Source organism: Musa acuminata, chromosome BXJ1-1, assembly GCF_036884655.1.
Source record: "Musa acuminata AAA Group cultivar baxijiao chromosome BXJ1-1, Cavendish_Baxijiao_AAA, whole genome shotgun sequence".
Taxonomy (NCBI): Eukaryota; Viridiplantae; Streptophyta; class Magnoliopsida; order Zingiberales; family Musaceae; genus Musa; species Musa acuminata.
Genome location: NC_088327.1, coordinates 3,384,150 through 3,403,081, shown reverse-complemented (window position 1 = coordinate 3,403,081; position 18,932 = coordinate 3,384,150). Strand labels below are relative to the sequence as shown.

At 36.1% G+C, this 18,932-nt stretch overlaps 1 protein-coding gene across 2 annotated transcripts; it reads left to right on the top strand.

Moving 5' to 3' along the window:
- The first annotated feature begins 3,552 nt into the window (after positions 1-3,552).
- On the top strand, positions 3,553-18,405 carry LOC135610036 (rab GTPase-activating protein 22-like). 2 transcript variants are annotated; one of them, XM_065104021.1, is made up of 12 exons: positions 3,553-4,121; positions 4,222-4,415; positions 6,843-6,938; positions 9,048-9,151; positions 9,329-9,552; positions 10,870-10,992; positions 11,098-11,186; positions 16,048-16,153; positions 17,325-17,422; positions 17,633-17,881; positions 17,976-18,059; positions 18,142-18,405. In XM_065104021.1, exons 2-12 carry the CDS (start codon positions 4,305-4,307, stop codon positions 18,154-18,156), a joined length of 1,299 nt encoding a protein of 432 aa, XP_064960093.1. In that variant the 5' UTR covers positions 3,553-4,121; positions 4,222-4,304; the 3' UTR covers positions 18,157-18,405. The 2 variants fall into 2 exon arrangements, with proteins under 2 accessions (XP_064960093.1, XP_064960165.1); XM_065104093.1 differs by lacking the exons at positions 3,553-4,121; positions 4,222-4,415 and adding an exon at positions 7,334-7,488 and having other exon boundaries at positions 6,845-6,938.
- The last annotated feature ends 527 nt before the right edge of the window (positions 18,406-18,932 follow it).

Sequence of the window (18,932 nt, the reverse complement as noted above, 5' to 3'; positions counted from 1 at the left end):
ACCATTTGAATTGATTGGTTCTTGAAGACCCCATTAAGTGAGAACATGTGCCTGCATGGATGTGTCAGCTAGACTTCTGTCAAAGGGGCAGCCACTCTGAGACCTGTCCTTACGAGGCCTCGAATGTTGAGATCATAATTACCTTCAACATAAATGATTGCACGCTTAAGCTGGATATGGGTGATACCAAAAGATTTGTCTCGAGTGTTCTCTACTGTAGATCTTTTGATGACAGAGGATGAAATGATTCAACCCAAAAGAAGCCAACAGATGGTTCATGGTTGGAGGGTGTAAGGTTGCATAATATGGGGTAACTTTTTGGTGGTCAGTGATCAGTCTATTTCATCTTTACAGCATGACTGCCAAGAAGTCCATCGAAGTGCAGAACTGATGATAGAACCATCTGGATCTTGTTCGAAAGTGTCAGAGTGAGAGAGTCCAGCTAAGTTCAGGTATCAACAGTTAAAGACCACTCTTAAACTCACTTAGCTTGTGAGATGACTCTGCAAATCTAAAGATCCATACTAGCCATTTGGACATCAAGCTAGAAGAGCCAAAACAGAAACATCTGCTTGTGAAGCGACTCATCTAATCTAGCATTCAATGCAGTACTCGGCTACTTTAGTGATAGGAAACTCAAAAGGAACAAGTGCTTTGGGAATTGAGAACAAAAAGCAAATGTGATGGCTTCTGTTGGTGGATGGTTTCCATAAGAGAACTGTCTGATACTGAAGAAAACCCCCAAGTGAGAAAAAGGATGATATGAGGGAAGGCTTGGCAAGCTTTTACAAAGAAACACAAAGTAAGGCATCCAATTTTAAGCATTCACCTGCCTATATTCTGTGAAGAGAGGAGAAACTTTTGTTGGGTATGCAATCATTTAAACTTCTTTACTACAGTAAAGAAAAGGAGAGCTTGATGACTTCCTCTTTCACAACTCGTATCTTTTGACTTCTTCTTGTGACCAAATCCTTTGTGATTATGTAGAGTCACTTTTGAATGGCTTTTTTGATCTTGAGGGCAGAATATTTATCTTCATCTCAAGACAATGTGGGTCATAAGCCATCTTTTTCTAGCTCAAGGAATAATTGATGTCTGATGTTTAATATGCTTGAGATGTGCCCCACAAACACCTTTAGGATTTGGTGAATGAGAAAGTGAAATCTCACTTTTGTTTCTTTCATCTTCCACTCACAATGCTAACATCATAAGATGATTAGGAAGCTTGATCTGGTGTTGGATTTAGAGATTTGGCATCCTTATATCAAAATAGAAACAACAACAAAGCTCTATATATTACCCAGATGCATGCATTATGGAACTTTTAGCACCATGTCTTTGCAAAGTTCATAGCTTCTTGCCCTCCATTTTAAGACATACATGAAATATTAAGATTTCTTTGGCAATGGATAACTTGATAGCAAATTCAGGTGGAATAGTTGACTTCAATCCACAGGGATAAAGCTGCGAGAAAGCAGTAGTGATACGCCCACTGAGGCATAGCATCTGATACGCGAGCATTTGGATCAGAATGCTGGAAAATATCTGGGATTCTGTGAATCATATATAATGCTGGAAAAGACACATCAACTGCTGTTAGGAATCTTTCTTGGAAGAATGGCCTGAGTGCAGTTGGATGAACATATCAGACAGGTTTAAAATGTTAGAACTACTCATCATTATTGATAGAACAGCAACTGGTAAACCTAAAAGGTTAACATTTATATGAGAAGTAGTGTCAACCTTCATTTTGTGGAGAGGAAATTGGAATTTTAGCTCTCCATTTTTCACACTCCCACGGGAGATGGGAGAGGCAATTTCTGTGATTATTATCTGAAGCAATATATCTTGGTGATATTTTTTCCGTTAAATATTTCCTGTCTCATCTGATATTTTTTATTTTTTTTAATACCCTAAATATCTTTTGCTATCACCTAACAATCTCCCTCGTCACTTTCATTTTATCGTAAGGTCTCGTTACTTTCGTCCCATTGTAACATCTCCGTTCTATCGTTTTGATCTTATTGTTTTCATAGTATTATGTCTATCTCCTTCCCTTTTGCAAGGTCTTACAGTTTCGATATTATAACTTTTGTTCAATCATGATTGTCTTCTTCGCTTCTACTTTGATTTGTCTTATTTCATATATATATATATATATATATATATATATATATATATAGGAAAAATAATATTTTTAGCAACACTAAAAAATTGAGGCTAAGTTCAACTACATCAAAGTTTTTAGAAAGATAAGATGTCGTAATTATTTATATATTATAATATAGGTATTTGTGAATTTTATTAATGACAGTGTGCTTATATATTTGTGAATTTTGTTAATGATGGTGTGCTTATAATTATCTTATTTATTTTCTATGATAAATTTAGGAATATTGTAAGTTTAGTTTGATGAAAGTTAGAAATGACGAACACAAATGAGAGATGATAGAGCATAATAACAAAGAGGAAGACAAAAAGGATGATTAACCATGAGGAGGACGTAAGTGAGATACAAAATAATAACGAAAGATGAGAGAAATAGTTCCACCTAATATAATTGAGATGATTCATGGAAGACAAACTAATTATGTTCCGATGGCTCTCGATCCACTAATTCAAAAATATTTAAAAAATTTACTACCCCTAGTTAATTTCTAAATATTAGATAGCTCCACATAAAAATTCATAAAGTTAGCTCCTTTTTTTTCTAGATAAATCATTTTTAAAATTTTTAATTATAAAAATATAGTAGTAATAATAATAATAATAATAATAGATATTTTAGTAGTAAGCTTATATCAAATGATAAAAATACCCCTATGTCTTCCACCAGTCACCTTCTATCATCGTAACTATCATTGTTGCCCCTTGCTCGTATCATGAGCGTGTTATGCCTCTTTTCTTCCTCTCCCCCCTATATTTTTTGAGGATGCGACTAAGGGATGCTGGTGAGGGTACCAATCATTAAGATAGCGAAGAGGTAATCGTTTCCTCCTTGGTGAAACCTGTTGCCTGCAAATGGCATTGCATAGAGACAATAACATAAGAGGAGAAGGAGGAAGGAAAAAAAAGTCAGGCGCCACTCATGATGGGAACTAAGTGCGAGTGGTAAAAGCCATGGGTGGTGGCAATAGTGGTCACGAGCGATAACGACAGAGACGATGATAAATGATGGAAGGTGATAGATATTTTCATCAAGTCAATAAAAAAAAGATGCCTCATGTAAAAAATCTATTAGAAGGCATCATTTGATAAAAATCCAATTGCAAGAGTTTTTTTTAGGTAAAATATTAAATAATACAAATATTAAAAAAATTAGTTTTTGATCGAAAAATATATATATATATAAGGAACGCAATCAAACATCCCCCACCAATTGAGCTGTCGTGAACAGCTAATCCTACACCATCCTTTATTTGCTTTTTTTTTACGATAAAAAAAAACATAGGATTATTCCTGAAGAAAGCATATACTTTTCGAAATTTCCTATAGAGCCCCTCTACTTTGAAAAATTCCAAAGCAGCGCCCTTTGTCGTTTGAAAGAACCATTTTACCCATTCTTTCGTCGAATCCATCGCCGCCTCCGTCATCGCGCGAGGGCTCGTCGTCGCCCGTAGCCCCCCTCCTCTGTAGCCCTCGCACAAGGGCTGGCCGCCCCCTCCACCGCGTGCGGGTCGCGCCCCCACCGGCTTCGGGCGAACACCATCGGCGCAGGCTACTGGGTTCTGACGAAGGCGACGACGTAGGCGGTGGTCGACAAGCTGGGCTGAGCGAAGGCGAGGCACAGGGGCGGCGGTGGAGGAGTAGAATAGTCATTTAACATAGAGCGTTTTTCGAAAATTTTCAAAATAAGGATGCTATGCGAAAAGTTTCGAAATATAAGACCTTTTTCTCCAAGAATTCGCACAGGTCGTTTCCTCGGCTGCCAATTTTAGCGATCATCAAAATTAGGTCTCCTTCCAAACCCCAATTAATCCCGCCTTTCCCCCTCTATAATCGCATCTTATCGTCGATCCGGAAGCTATTGCCTATTTCTCGTGGTTTTTCTTTCTTTTTTTTTTCTCTTCTCCTAAGGCCATCCACGACGATCCAAGGTCAATCCTCCACCTCCCCCAAAGGTAGCATTTCGAAGGAAAAAGGCCAATTTAGTTATTGTTTCATGGATCGCGTAATGTTGTTGTTGTGTTGATTCTAAGATTTTCTTTTTTGTTCGGGAAGGGAGGAGATCGAGGTAGTACCTGGATTTCGTCGTGGGGAAGGCAAATAGTTTTTTGATTTGGATTTGGATCTGGGTCTGATCAATGTTCAGCTGTTGCGTCTCCGTTCCTGAGGACTGGGGGGAACCTGATGCTTTCTATGCGATCAGGCCCGAATGCCGCGACGATGTTCCGGCCTCTCGTTTCAAGCCCACGGTATGCTACCTATGTTGTATATTGAATGGTTAACATAGAACGTAGTGAGCAGTTTCTTAAATTTTATTATACCATAGTCAGATTTAACGATCGAAGAGAGAAATAACCACCACCTTAATCCTAATAATTGAAAATGCCCTCGGAAATTCTGCTGTAAAAGAATGTTCTTTGCCATTCATCTTGTTTGATCCACAGTCCCCAGAAAAATGCTGTGGGTGGATCTGAACAAAAGGAGGTGCCCCTAACAGTTTGCAGTGTGTGAAAGGGGAAGTCGTTCATTTTTGTTTCGTTCACTTTACTTCTCTGTTCCGTTGCAGGATTAGCATAAATAATTTATGCTCTCCATCTCCGAGTAGTTATGTTTTTGTTTCCCAATTTATGTTTCTGCTCTAGGTATCTAAAAAGAGTTGGTATGATTCCATGTGTCACTTTTATAAATTTGGTGTGCGTCTTACGTAAAATCTGAAACTTGATAGCAGCAAGTTTGAACATATACTTGCTTTAAACTTTGTACTAATGATTTATGTATTAACTGATGTTTGTTAAATATCAACTGAGGTTGAGTAACATGAGTAAAATTTGAGCACAGACAACTGACTATCAAGGTGAACATTACGTCGGATCTATTTCTACAATTGTCACATCTTATAACTAACTGCCCCTAACAGTTTGAGTTTTGCTGACGATTGTGCACATTTTTGTAGTTATTCCATTGTCTTACATGTCAACTCTAATGGTCATCTACTTTCCATGTTGGTCTAATATGGCACGACATCCTTAGATTGAAAACGTAGCCTCTAAATTGTGCTTTGCCAGTTTGAGGAGAAGTGAATTGAGTAACTATCAAATCAAAAGTGGGTAATCCAAACATGGGAATTAATGGCTCACTTACATTTCTATTTATAGGGCGGCTAGCGCCCAGAACTCCTAATTTATAATGATTTTCAATTAGCATGGAATGATTATTTAAGGTACATGATAACATGCTGGAATAATACTGAAATAGATGTAAGATTGTTAATTTATTGTAATTCTATTTGTTGCTTTATGGTGTTAGCATCCCTAAACTAACGAGCTAGGTCTAACTCCAGGCCACTCAGAGTCTAAGCTCAAGTAAAGATCAAGTTTGGGTTTGATTCGCTCCATAACATCTAAAAGAATATCCATTTGATAGTGTAAGCTATATTTATGTATATTTAGGTTAGCAATTTCAAAAGGCGCTCGGGCGCTCGCTTAGGTGCTCGAGTGAGGTGAGGCAAGACCCAAGCACCTCACAACACCTTGGGGCAAGGCGTTTCAATGAAGTGTTACTCGAGTGAGCCCGAGAGCTGGGTGCCTCGGGCGTGCACCCGAGCCAAATCGGATCAACTTCAAGCCTAGGTTTGATTGGGCGAGTAAGTTGGTTCAATCGAACCAACTAATGTAGGCTGTACCGACACTTACCCTAACATTGACCCAACGAAAGAAACTAGAAGCAAAAACTTGCTACTCGTCTGTCGCCTTCGTATGTGTTGTTCGCCACTACAGCTTCGTCTGCTGCCTACGTATGCTTCGTCCGCTTCGTTCGCCGCCATCGACAACCTTGTTCGCTTCGTCTGCTATTGCAACTTCATCTGCTGCCCCCTCTAGCTTTGTCCGCCATAGTCGGCAACCTTGTCCACTTTATCCGTCGTTGTGGCTTCATCCGTTTTCCAGCTTCGTCTATCGCTGGTTTTCACTTTCCCCCACTTTCCTTCACAGATGCTTGTTACTTCTCCATCTTCTCATTTTATAGGTAATACTTTTGTGGAGTAACTTGCTGCACCATATTGAGGTGGTGCACTATTACTCTGTTAGGAGTTAAAGCTTAGAGTTCTAAGTTTATCACATTATGATCATATTTATCAATCATAATATATATATTTTAAAAATTTTAATATTTAGGAGCACCTCACTTCGCTTGGGCAAGCACTTAGCGCCTTGGGCATTTTGAGACCTTGACACCTTTTGGCGCATTGTGCTTTTAAAAACACTGATTCAAATTGGGGCTTCCGTGCCACATCTTTTATGATCCTCCAAATGTGACTGAACAAAGAAACAAATGTTCAACATAGTAAAGATGTTCTGGATGATTCATATCTATTCCTTCAAAGAGAGTAACTTTATATAAGCTTCATGACCTTGTGTTGCATAGCCCATCTCAGTTGTATTGCTGCTACTTTGATTTACATTTGCTAAGCAAGTAGGACACTCAAATGATTAGTTTAAAGACCAACATTACACACTCATGTTATGTCACTAAATCTTTCATTAGGTAGATTATCTGGAAGTGTTGTAATATTCCTGATAATGACAATATAGTTATATACAACATATTTTATTGTATTTTTTTTCACAAATGCTTATGTTGCCTCATCAAACACATGACTTGTTCATCTGACAATGCAGCCTGGAAAAACTCTCAGTGCAAGACGGTGGCATTCTTCATTCTCTGAAGAGGGACATTTGGACATAGCAAGAGTGCTTAGACGAATTCAACGGGGGGTGAGTAATTTGTCATAAAATCTCTTAGAGACTTACCTGATTTCATCGGTTATTCAAGAGTGTTTCTAGTCACTCTTGATTAATGATGATACTTGTTGCTGTATGGATACTTAACCTATTGGTTCTTACACAGTTACACTATAAAAGTCTTAAAGAGTAAGGAATTATATGATGGCAATGTTGACTAATTTTGTATATTGGCTTATAGCAATGTCATAGTGATGCGGATGATTGTTTCTCTGTGTTTTTGACATCATCCATTGCTGCATACTAGTATCATTCATACTACTGACTGTGTAGATGAACAATGTATATTACTCAACTATGAGACTTGCAATGTAAAATCCTTCTCAAGGAGAATTATTGTAAGCAAGCCTTCTTTTTCTTCATTTCAGCTCATGTTTGTCCAGATCGCTATCTTCGCCTCGTTCCAATGATCATGACCATACATTTTAATACTTGACGAGCAATAGGGAAAAGAGCTAACACTAGAAGATTTGATCATCAAGCATGGATGAAAAGGTGGATGGTGGTACTGAAGTGATCACTGGTTAGAACATCTCAAATTAAGAAATTATAACTGGGAATATTGCTGCTAGAGAAAAAAATAACTTAGATAATTTGTTTGACCTTGAGTCATATGCAATCCTCTTAGGATATATATGTTTCCGGTCCAAGGGATATAATACTATGAGCTTTGTCATATTCTAGCTATCTCTGATTTTGCTTACTCATGTATTTTCATGATTCTAGTTCACTATCTTTCCTAAAGATGTTCATTGTTATCTTATATCTTTTCCATGTTTTTTATGCTTCTACATTAGTTTTATCCAAGGTTCATCGTACCACGATGTATCGTCCTCTATAGGCGGTACATACTAGTCCAATTAAGGACCAATATAGGTGGTACATATCGATCTATCGGTATACCCCACTGTATCATGTGTTGGTACGTCAATACGTACCGTACCAACATTCAGTTGGTACACCGGTACAGACGGGTAAGGCGAACCATTATTTCATCCTAGGTTCATCGTGCCGCAACGTATTGCTTGGTTCGAGCAGTATGTACCGATCTGGTAGGGGACCTATATGAGTGGTACATTGGTGTAACCATGTATCGTGTGTCGGTATGGCTCGGTACAGCTCGGTACGTACCATACCAACAGCTGGTTGGTACACCGGTATGAACCGGTAAGATGAATCATGGTTTTATCTATTGTCTCATCAATCCATTGTAATTGGCCATTATACATCCTCATACAGATCATTTTTGTTTATCCCATTTTATCCTTTAGTGGTGAAAAGATAGTGCTTCTAATTGCTACCTTCTTGTTCATACTTGCTTCAGGTTCTGATTTATTTATTGTGTGGTATCCCATACTATATAGTCTACACAATCATGGACCTTGTTCTTTGACAATGTCTTGCTTTGAGTGTGAGTAGTGGGAAAAATTTATGCTTCATTCTAGCGTAAAAGGTGAGAAAATTTGAGGCTAGGAATCATAGTAGCAGCTTTAAGCCTACAAGAACTTTAAGCAAAGAATAAATGCCATCTCTACTGCACTATCATCTTGCTATTTGTTCCTGTTTGATGCTTTGTTGTATGTAGCACTCACATGGTATTTGGTAACTCGCATAGAAAATTGTCAGGTATTTACCTGTCTTTATATGTATGCAAATTTCAAATGCCTGTACAAAATTTTCTGTCTTTTTTTGACATTCTTTTCGCCATCATGCTGGCTTGCTAACAGAGTTGAAATTCATGATGGAATTGGATGTGATTATGTCTGTTGATGGATGTGTCCATAGCTTGCATTAATTTAAATTCAACCTCCTGGATCACATATCCACAGAACACTTGTGTTATTTCTATTTTTCTTTGATGAAAATGTACACGAATCTGAGACAGTTCATGTGTTTTAACTTTTCTAAACAAGATTAGAGAAGCGTAACATCTTTGTTGACCTTGGCCAAACTCTAAAATATGTTCTTTTAACTTCCTGGCACTACATTGAAGTGCTGTCATTTTTACAAAAATAATCACTTAGATGTTGTTTCTTAAAATATCTAATTTTTTGTGACCTAAATCTCATTTCATAATATCAGGGTGTTCATCCAACAATAAAGGGAGTTGTTTGGGAATTTTTGCTTGGGTGTTATGATCCTAAAAGTACCTTTGATGAGCGTACTCAATTAAGACAAAATCGGAGGTAATAGTTCTCTTTCTTGTCAATTAGATATCCAATGACAAGTTGAAACATTATAAGATTATTATCTTCCTTTCCATCTTTTTTCCCATTCTATTAGTAATTAAAAATTTGTCTTGTTTCACCATATTTTTTTGTCCTCTTTGAAACAAAAGTAACAAATCAATGTGGCTTTGGCAGGTCTGAATATGAGAGATTAAAGTCACAATGCAAAGAGATGGAGAACACAGTTGGTAGTGGAAAAATGATTACAACACCTGTAATTTCAGAAGATGGTCAACCTATCGAGAATCCTTCAAGTAATGGTGCTAATTTGGGAGAGGAACAACTACCAGAAAATAAAACAGATAATGTTACTCAGGACAAAGAAGTCATCCAATGGAAGCTTACCTTACATCAGATTGGTAAAATATCTATGAACATAATTATCTGGAATCCTTCTGAGACTTTTACCAATAAAAGTCTATTCCTTCTATTATGTAATATAATTTGACATGAATATCATGTGAATTTGCTGGAATGCTAATGACATTAAATGATAGCTTTATGCTGGAACAGGAAAAAAAATGTCTTGGTCTTGAAGAAAGTGGGTTAAGCCCATATTTTCAGGCTGCAAATTTCTACATTCATATGTCTTCATAACCTGTAGTTATGTCATAGTATTTCAAGAATTTATTGTTATATTTGCTTTAGAATTCCTTCTTTGTATATTCAGTAAGTTTCCTTGCTTGTTACAATGTCAGAGTACATGGTCATGGACTATAATAATTTAAATCTTTATGTTGGGTAACGTCGGAAAAGTGCTTTGATATCAGATGTGATGTAGGACAAGTTGCTTTATGTAGGATAATTGCATGGAGAGCAAAAAAAGATTTTTATTTTTTTAGCTTTTGATAAGGGAAAGATAAAGTGAGGAAGTGGAATATAACAATGGTGAAAGGTGATGATGAAAGATAAAAAAGAAAGAAAATATAATACCAGATTCCTTCAGTTTTTTAGAACCACATCTAAAGATAATGGCCTCACACCAGATGTGCCTCATGTATAGATGATGGTGTCAGCCTAATGGGGAGAGATGTCAAACTCACTGTGGCTCTAGGAATTATGAATTGGGTTCACAATTCATATATATTTTAGTAAATACAACTTAATTATTCCATCTCTAGGTCACAACCAATTTTCCCCTTTTGTGTCCACTAAGTTTAAGGAGAAAAAGAACACAATTATGAAAATTACATAATAATTTCTTCTTTCCTTGTACGAGGAAGATACACCTGTAGTTTTTTTTTTCACAAATAATATTCTTTAATATCTGATTAATAATTAAACAAGGCAACGAACAAACCAGACAATACCAAAAAAGATTGAGATATTGTCATTTCACCATATTATAATGTAGTAAGCAAAAGTATAGCTTCATCTAGAAATTCCAAATTCAGCTATTTGCTGGCTCTGTTGTCTTTGTTCTTTGTTTCCTCAAGTGTGAACTAATTTGTTCTGATCATAAGTTTAGATGGTACTTAATTTAATAATTTGTTATGGTAAGGGAAGTCTTAGCTTTCATGACTATTTGCTATCTAGGCTCCTTTATTTAGAAAAACTGCTTAACAATATTGTTACTGGAAACTACATAATTCCCTAGTCTCTTCATATTACTTGATTCCTATTGCTAAGAGCTAATGACTGTTATTTCTGTGTAAAAAAAAAATCCTTGAAAATAGGTTTGGATGTCGTTCGTACAGATCGGGCACTTCAATACTATGAAACCCCAGAAAATCAAGCAAGGCTATGGGATATTCTTGCGGTTTATTCATGGATAGACAAGGAAATTGGTTACTGCCAAGGTGAATACATTTCAATAGAACAAATCAGAAGAATTTGATGCTCCTTTGTTTAATCTTCTTTTATCCTTTTCACTTGCCTTCTTCTGATATCCAGTTTGTAAACAGGAATGAGTGATCTTTGTTCACCGATAATAATTGTCATTGAAAATGAGGCAGATGCTTTTTGGTGCTTTCAACATCTTATGCGTAGAGTGGTATGTAATTTTTTTAAATTTACTGGAGGTGCTTTTCCTTGGTAATTAAAGTTTATGTTGTCGGAATAATCGTTGTGTCTTTAAATGCAAATGTACTCCCATGTTTATGTCATACCTTATCTTGAAATAGTAATAGTGTTGAACTATGTAGCACTTGGAACTTGTACACTTATCTAATGCATAGACTGTTGATATTTTTTATTAAGTGAAGGTGCCCATATTGTAATCAAAGTTGACTCTCGTGGAATGATCTGTTTCTTTATATACACACAGATTCCCATGGGCATGTCATCAAATATCTCGAAATGGTAACTGTGTTGTACTATGGTAAAAGTAATTTGAGGCATGAGAAACTTAATGTATACTATTAAGGATTAAAAGGCAGTTATCTGTTTGTGATAACTTGGTCATACATGAGATAAGAAAAGAATGTCCCAGTATACAATAGTTCCCTTTTGAGAAATAATCATGGAACAATCCCTTTCCTTGGATAAAGGCAAGGTGGTCAATGTGTCTATGTATAAATATATTTGTAAATTAGGAAGCATGTAGGATAGATAGAGGGTGAGAAATGATATAGGGATGTTACTGATGTGGGTGTTGGAGGAATCAAATTGAAGCTATGGGGATATAAGTTAGAGAAGAAGAGGAAAGACACGAGACATTAAGCGAGTTTGAAAGGAAAAAGAAGTCCAAAGGCTAGAGTTGTTTGTTCAAAACAAAACTTACCTTTTTGGTTTATGTAACACCCCTATTATTCCTACATCAGAAGTGAGTTAAGATTAAAATTGACTTATAAAGGTATGATAGGTGTACTACTATCACAACTTTGATTTAAGTATTCTGGCTGATAGTTTGGGCTCAACGAAGTTCCATTAGGTTGGGTTGTGACAATTGCTATCAGAACCGATCTAGTATTAGGGCATGATGAGAGGATCGAGTAAGAAATGACTATCTATGAATAAGATCAGAGGATATGCCATGATATAGAGCTATCACTGGGCTATGCCTCACATGCACTATGTTAGGATTTGATTTGAACTATATTAAGCCTTGATGAGAATGTCAAGCCCTTAAGTAGAGGAGATTGTAATACTCCAATTAATCTTATATCAAAAGTGAGTTAAGACTAACATTGACTTATAAAGGTATGATGAGTGTACTAAAGCATTTTGACCAGTGATTTTGGCTCAACAAAGTTGACAGGCCAATTATTTCATTAGGTCAGGTTGTGATAGTTCAAGAGAGAAACTTGTAGTAGAGGGTACTGCTCTACCAACTAAAAATTGACTTATTAATTATGTTGAAGTGGGCATGCTATATTGCACTGTTATTTAATAGGTCGAGCTGTATGTCAAATGCCTTAGACTAAGGATTAAAAAAATTTATCAGAGGTAGGGTTACGCTTAGTAGCCCAACCATAAGAGGCTTACCATCCATAATTAAATCTTGGGCACTCGAGGGGTATCTCTACAATCCGACACCTCTTTTTATTGTCATGGTTCCTTCTTTTTCCTTGTTTAATATTTTTTCCATGTAACTCTAAACACTTTCTTCTTCTCTTTCTCTCACTTCCTCCAACTCTTCCTTTTCCTCCTTGCCATCTCTCCCCCACTGACTGGTACCTTGCCACCACCACTCGCTGCCTTACCATTGTCATCCTGCTGTGTTTCCCCGCCTCACCATTGCCATATTGCTGTGTCATCACTGCCCAACTGCTGGAGCACTTCTTCCTCCTTTGCCTCTGAAACGGAACACATCCGCTTCTTCCTTCTCTGCTATATCTTTTCCTCTGCCTCCTCTACCTCCATCTCATCCTCCTCTTTGTCTCCCCTCCTCTCCCCTTACCTCCCTCTCTCTTTGGTCGGTGGTGATCGGTACGCCAGCATACCCTACCATCACTACTATGTGCCACTACACCAGTACATAGTGGGCCCATATTGGTCTGGTCAATGATTTGTACAGGTCTGATACTGAGATATAAAAGCTTGTCTTAGACAATTGCGAAAGTGAATAAAGCAAAATTTTAAATAAATCAATATCGACAACCGAAAGAACAATATGATATTTGTATATTGGATGGTATATAGATCTATACCATCCAGCATAAATATAATAAAAAAATGAATATTACTTGATACCGACCTATATGGTCTGTTACCAATCCTTGGTCGGACAACTTGTAAAACTGTATCTTATGGTCTGACCAGTATATAAATCCTTGATGAAGGATGAATAAATTTGCTTGTCTTTGAATCATGAAAGAACCTGATAGCACATTTTCTCATGGTGAAATGAAAGTCTCTCTTTGATTTCAAAGACCAGTACATGCTTTGAAAAGAAGAGAGAGATGTGCTTGCATGTATTGGTCTTTCAAAGCATCCCTCTCTACTTTTCAAAGCATGTCTTTCAAATCATAGTTGCATTTGGATTTAAACAGTGCATTGGGTCTTTTTCAGATTGGGTGTATAAAGAAACAACTATGTGCTCAATTGTATTAATCTATCTGTGGACATCTTTAGATTGCTCTTTGCCATCTCAATGCACATATCTTGCTTTTTTATTATTTAATTCACTCAACAATTTGGTCTTTGACTATAATCGAAGTGGTACTTCAGCATGTTCAAAACTTCAAATCCAAACTTGGATGCCTTATATGTTTTATTCCTTATTTACTTTTACTTTGAACAACTCTGTAGTCCCATTGGGTCTTCCTAGTGACAATGGAGACTATTACGACGTTGTCAATTAGCATTTGGCTTCCACAATTTGTTAGACATCAAGAATTTTTGGATGATCAATTTTGTTAACTAATCTGGAGTTAATTATTGGTACCAAATCCATGAATGCTTTAGTAAGGCTGTAGTATCACACAACCATTAAGGATAACAATACGGTGGGTTTTGCAATCTCCATCTTTGACCTGAGGTCGATTTTGTGCACCCTATTCTCATCTCATGGATCATCATACTGTGGCAACCAGTTGTATTGATCTAGTCAGCACTGACATATTGTGCGCCAGACGTATTGGTTTTTATAAAAAAGTAAAAAATGGTTAGAAATTCACAAAAATCCCTTTCTAAGGGTTTTTTAATACTAATCTAATGGTAATTTTATCATATTTAAATAAGAATAGAGTGTATATGAGGCATAAATGAATAGGAATTTATCTTTGAACACTAATTGCTGATTAGGAACTTTAATCACAGCGAGAGTGTGAGAAAAAGATCGAGAAAGAGAGTGAGTGAGCCTGAGTGAAAAGGTGGAGGGAGGGGATTAAAGCTCTAAATGAGGCCCAACGGTCAATTTAATCATTGGGGTCAAACTTGGCCCAATTTAGGTTGGTATCAGTCAAATCCTGATTGGTGCCAACCTGTGTCGGTCGATGCAACTTGAGTTTGGCCGATACTTGAATTTTGTTTGTCCATTTATGACTGCTGGCGGATCGGTATGTATCACCCATTTCATACCGTTTCAAGTGGTACTTCAAACAATGTCCCATCTTATCAGGTTTGATGATTCTGACCAAATGGGAGAAGGGATTGGATGATGGTGCCACAACTTCAAATCTAGGGTTGATGATGAGGGTCATTCTAGTAATAGAGGAGGTTGATGGAACTCTTATGTCTCACATCCCATATGGATGGAAGGTATTGCAAATGAGACAATGAGAAGGAGAGAGAGTGGGAGGGAGGGAAAAACAAAAGATGCATTGAGAAGAGAAGAGGGAGAGACTGAGAATGAAGAGGAGCAAGGAGAGAGTAAATTGAAGGAGGAGGAAAAATACAGACATAATAAAGAATTCAGAATGTGGAATCATAAGAGTTAAAGATTTAGATTAGGATTAGGTGATACTATATGAGAGACTCTATTTTAGTTTATTCGAAGAAAACCCGCACAAATTGGAGTAGATTTTGGTCAAGAATTCATAGGTTCACTAACTATTGTCCTACTTAATGGCCAAGGAGAGAAGAATCAGATCTTTATATAATGTACCTTCATATCCTAAAAGGAATAGAGTGATTTTGAACTAATTTCAAACTCTTTGAGAAAAAGAAAGAATGGCAGAAAGGAGAAAAAAGGAGAGAGAGAGGCTACAGTATGTAGTTACTGGGATAAGATATACTAAAACAACTTATTTTTCCTGCTCAATACTGGATTGATAGTAGATGTTTCATGTTGTTACTATCTCCAACTCAAATTCTTTACTAAGGAAGGGTGGATTCTGAGACAAAGAAGAGTTATGTAACAATGAAATTCAAGCCAAAAGTAAATTACTTCAAGTACAAGGTGATGTGAGAATTATTAATAGTTGATCATGATTGTTAATTTAAACCAATTAGACAACATGGGCAATGCTGACTTGAGGTGTGGCTCTATGTTCTTAGGAGCCTTGTGATACCATTTCAACTTATAAACTTATATTCTTCGTAATGTAGTTCAAGTTCCATTGTATATTATGAGTGACCCCCCTTAGTCCCAAAAAAATATGTAGTGTGTGAATGACCAAGATGTTTTACCATTTTGATTGTTTGAAAAAACTAGCTTCTTTTGTGCAGTGCTACAAAAAAAATGCTGCACAAATTAGCAAAACCACACTGAGAGATATTCTCAAGTAAAAAAGGGAATTCTAGATACTTTGCTTATTCCATATTTCTTGTTTCTTCAATTATTTGCTAGATCATGTTCTATACTACTTAGATTAAGATATTTTATTAAATTTCTATTTTGCTTCCCTCGTGTTTTTCTTTTCTTCGTTAAAACTTGATGTGTTTCTGATACCCTATTTTTATGTCATAAAAAGTAGCTAGATGCTTTTGGATTGAAATGACTCGTATGGTTTGTTTTTGTCATTGTCAAGAGAGAGAATTTCAAATCCACATCTAGTACTATTGGAGTTCGGTCTCAACTGACGCTACTCTCATCTATATTGAAAACTATTGATCCAAAACTCCATGAACACATAGGTATGGCCTCTATCATTTCTGTGTGAGTATTTATGTCAATTGTTCATAATTTAATTTGCTTCACATTTTATCTTCTTATCTGATTTCCAATGCACTGAACATTCGCTGAAAGTTGTATCATCACCCGTTAAATTATCTGTATATGAAGTGTTGGGTACAGTCCTTGATTAACTTTTTGAGTTCAGTCTCTGGACAAGTTAACATATGAACATGAAAATGTTGACATCTATGTTTTTTTTTTGAAGTATTATTTGAGTATTAACATTGTGAATGCTCTACCCAACCTAAAATTGTTTGGAAAATGAACAGAGATCTTATTTTGGAGAAAAAAGATCTTCATAATCCTTAAGATAAACAATGCATTATAGTATCTTTTGTGAACTTCTGGTGAACGAACATTATATTCATCAAATATCACTAAAATACTGGAGATTCCATCACTATAAGTAGATTTTTTTGCATATCATTTGCTTTTATCTAAAGAAAATGAGTAAACACAAAGCACAAAGTATGAAATGCTCTGAAAAATGTCATACTTGGATATAGAAGCCAGCCTGTAGAGACCTGATTATCTGGTAACAAATGGAACCAAAGAAGAGAAACTTTCCCTTGATGAGTCATAATGTTCAACCTGACCAGTGAATTACCTGACTAGCTTAACACTATTTTGGCCTTATGGTGTGTAAATATACGTCTAGAAGATGTTTATAGAAGGATTGTGATATTCGGAAAATATTAATTTTTTTCTTGATCCTTGTGGCTGATTCTTGGATTCTGTTAGGATGAGTTTCAATTAGCATCCTAAGCGTGATACATTATTACTTTCTTCAAGTTTTCTTGTTCTTTTCCCTTGATGTTTATTCATGGATGCTTAGGTTACTTTTTTTTCACCTTAAATTCCTTTTCCATCTGTAAGTTGGAAGTGCTAATTCATGAAAGAATATCAGTTGGTGGCTTATTGTCTTGTTGTTGATACCTGTGTCCTAGTTGGTATTTCAGGCATATCAGCTTAATATGTAGCAGTCTGGTGACACTATATTATGTTTTTTTTAATTCCTAAAACAATGTTCGACAGCACATTAAGAAAAAACGGATATAATTTTCATGAATTCCTGAAAAAGATGTTTTAAATCAGTGCTATTTAATATTTCTGATGAAGAAAATATGACAGAGAATCTGGATGGAGGGGAGTTTTTGTTTGCCTTCCGTATGTTGATGGTCCTCTTCCGTAGAGAGTTCTCATTTGTTGATTCTTTGTACCTTTGGGAGGTAAGCTTCTATTGGATTATTCCTGTAGTTGCTTTTTAATTTAAAATTTCATACTGCAAAACACCATTATGAACCTCAGTGATATTTAATAAGATTGAAAGTGCATTTGCTCCTCTCATCCCCCCACTACCAATTTCTGATTCATCACATGTACATATTGATGGGTGCTGACGGAAGACTATATGTAACTGTTTATTCTTATTCATTCAGCTGATCTGGTCTATGGAATACAATCCCCATCTCTTCTCCATCTATGAGTCAGATGATTCAGCTAAAAAAACCGAAGATGGGTCAGGAAATGAAGATCTAATGCAGTTTGGAAAGTTTGAGAGGGAGAATGTCAAGTCTGGTCAGAAAAACCAAGAAGCCACTCTATCCATCTTTTTGGTTGCCAGTGTTCTTGAGTCCAAGAACAAGCGGCTCCTGCAGGAAGCAAAGGGTTTAGATGATGTTGTGAAGGTTGGTCCATTTCCTCTCCTTCGCTATCTTCCTATCTTCTTCCCTCAACTCTTCCTTGCTTTTGGCCTCTCATACTGGTGGGCTCTCATGGCAGATATTGAATGATATTACTGGAAGTTTGAACGCAAAGAAAGCATGCGACGAGGCTTTGAAACTTCATATTAAGTATTTGAACATGGTATTTATCTCATTTAATTTTATTCTAACTCTTAGTTAGGAATGTTATTTCTCAAGTTTATTGACTAGGTATTCTCTTTTAGGCAAAGGCAGCTTAGTTGGGAAGCCAGAGATTGGGAGGACCATCTGCCGGGGAGTTATGCAGAACAGGAAGGCATCATACAGAGAATTCCATTTTATTTCACAAAGTTCTCTTGTTATTCATTAATTTCTTTCATTCTTTCACACTGCAATATGATTTTCTTGTAAGCTCAAACGGAAGATGAAATCTGAGTCTACCTGTACCTAAAAAATATAATGTCTTGAAGTCTAATGAAACTTATTGCATCTGAGAAACTTATCCTAAATATGACTTTCTTTGCCATGTGTATTCTTCTGTTCTAAGTTGCCTAGTGCTTAGTGATAGAGTAATCAAGTGTAATGTAGCAATTGCCTCAATACATAAAAGAATCAAGATCAAATCAGGCGTTTCCAACTTCATCTTCAATTCCAAGCCTATATATGTCTGTATGTGTGTTTCTATTAAATCTGTTGTGTTTTTCTGTTTTAAATATTGTAACCCAAATTGAATTTCTTATTATTAGATAATCTTTTGCTGAAATATTTATCAATATTGCACGATTTAACTATATAAGTACAAAAATCAACGAAAGAAATTTGAACATTGGACAATAATATGTTGATACTTGCAAAGACAATAAAAAAAAGCACTCCTTATAATAATCTCATTTGGTCATACCACATAATATATATATATATATATATATATATATATATATATATATATATATATATATATATATATATTCTGTGGTATGACCAAATGATAAATATATAATACAAAGGATAAATGACGAATAGGGATGTTAACAAG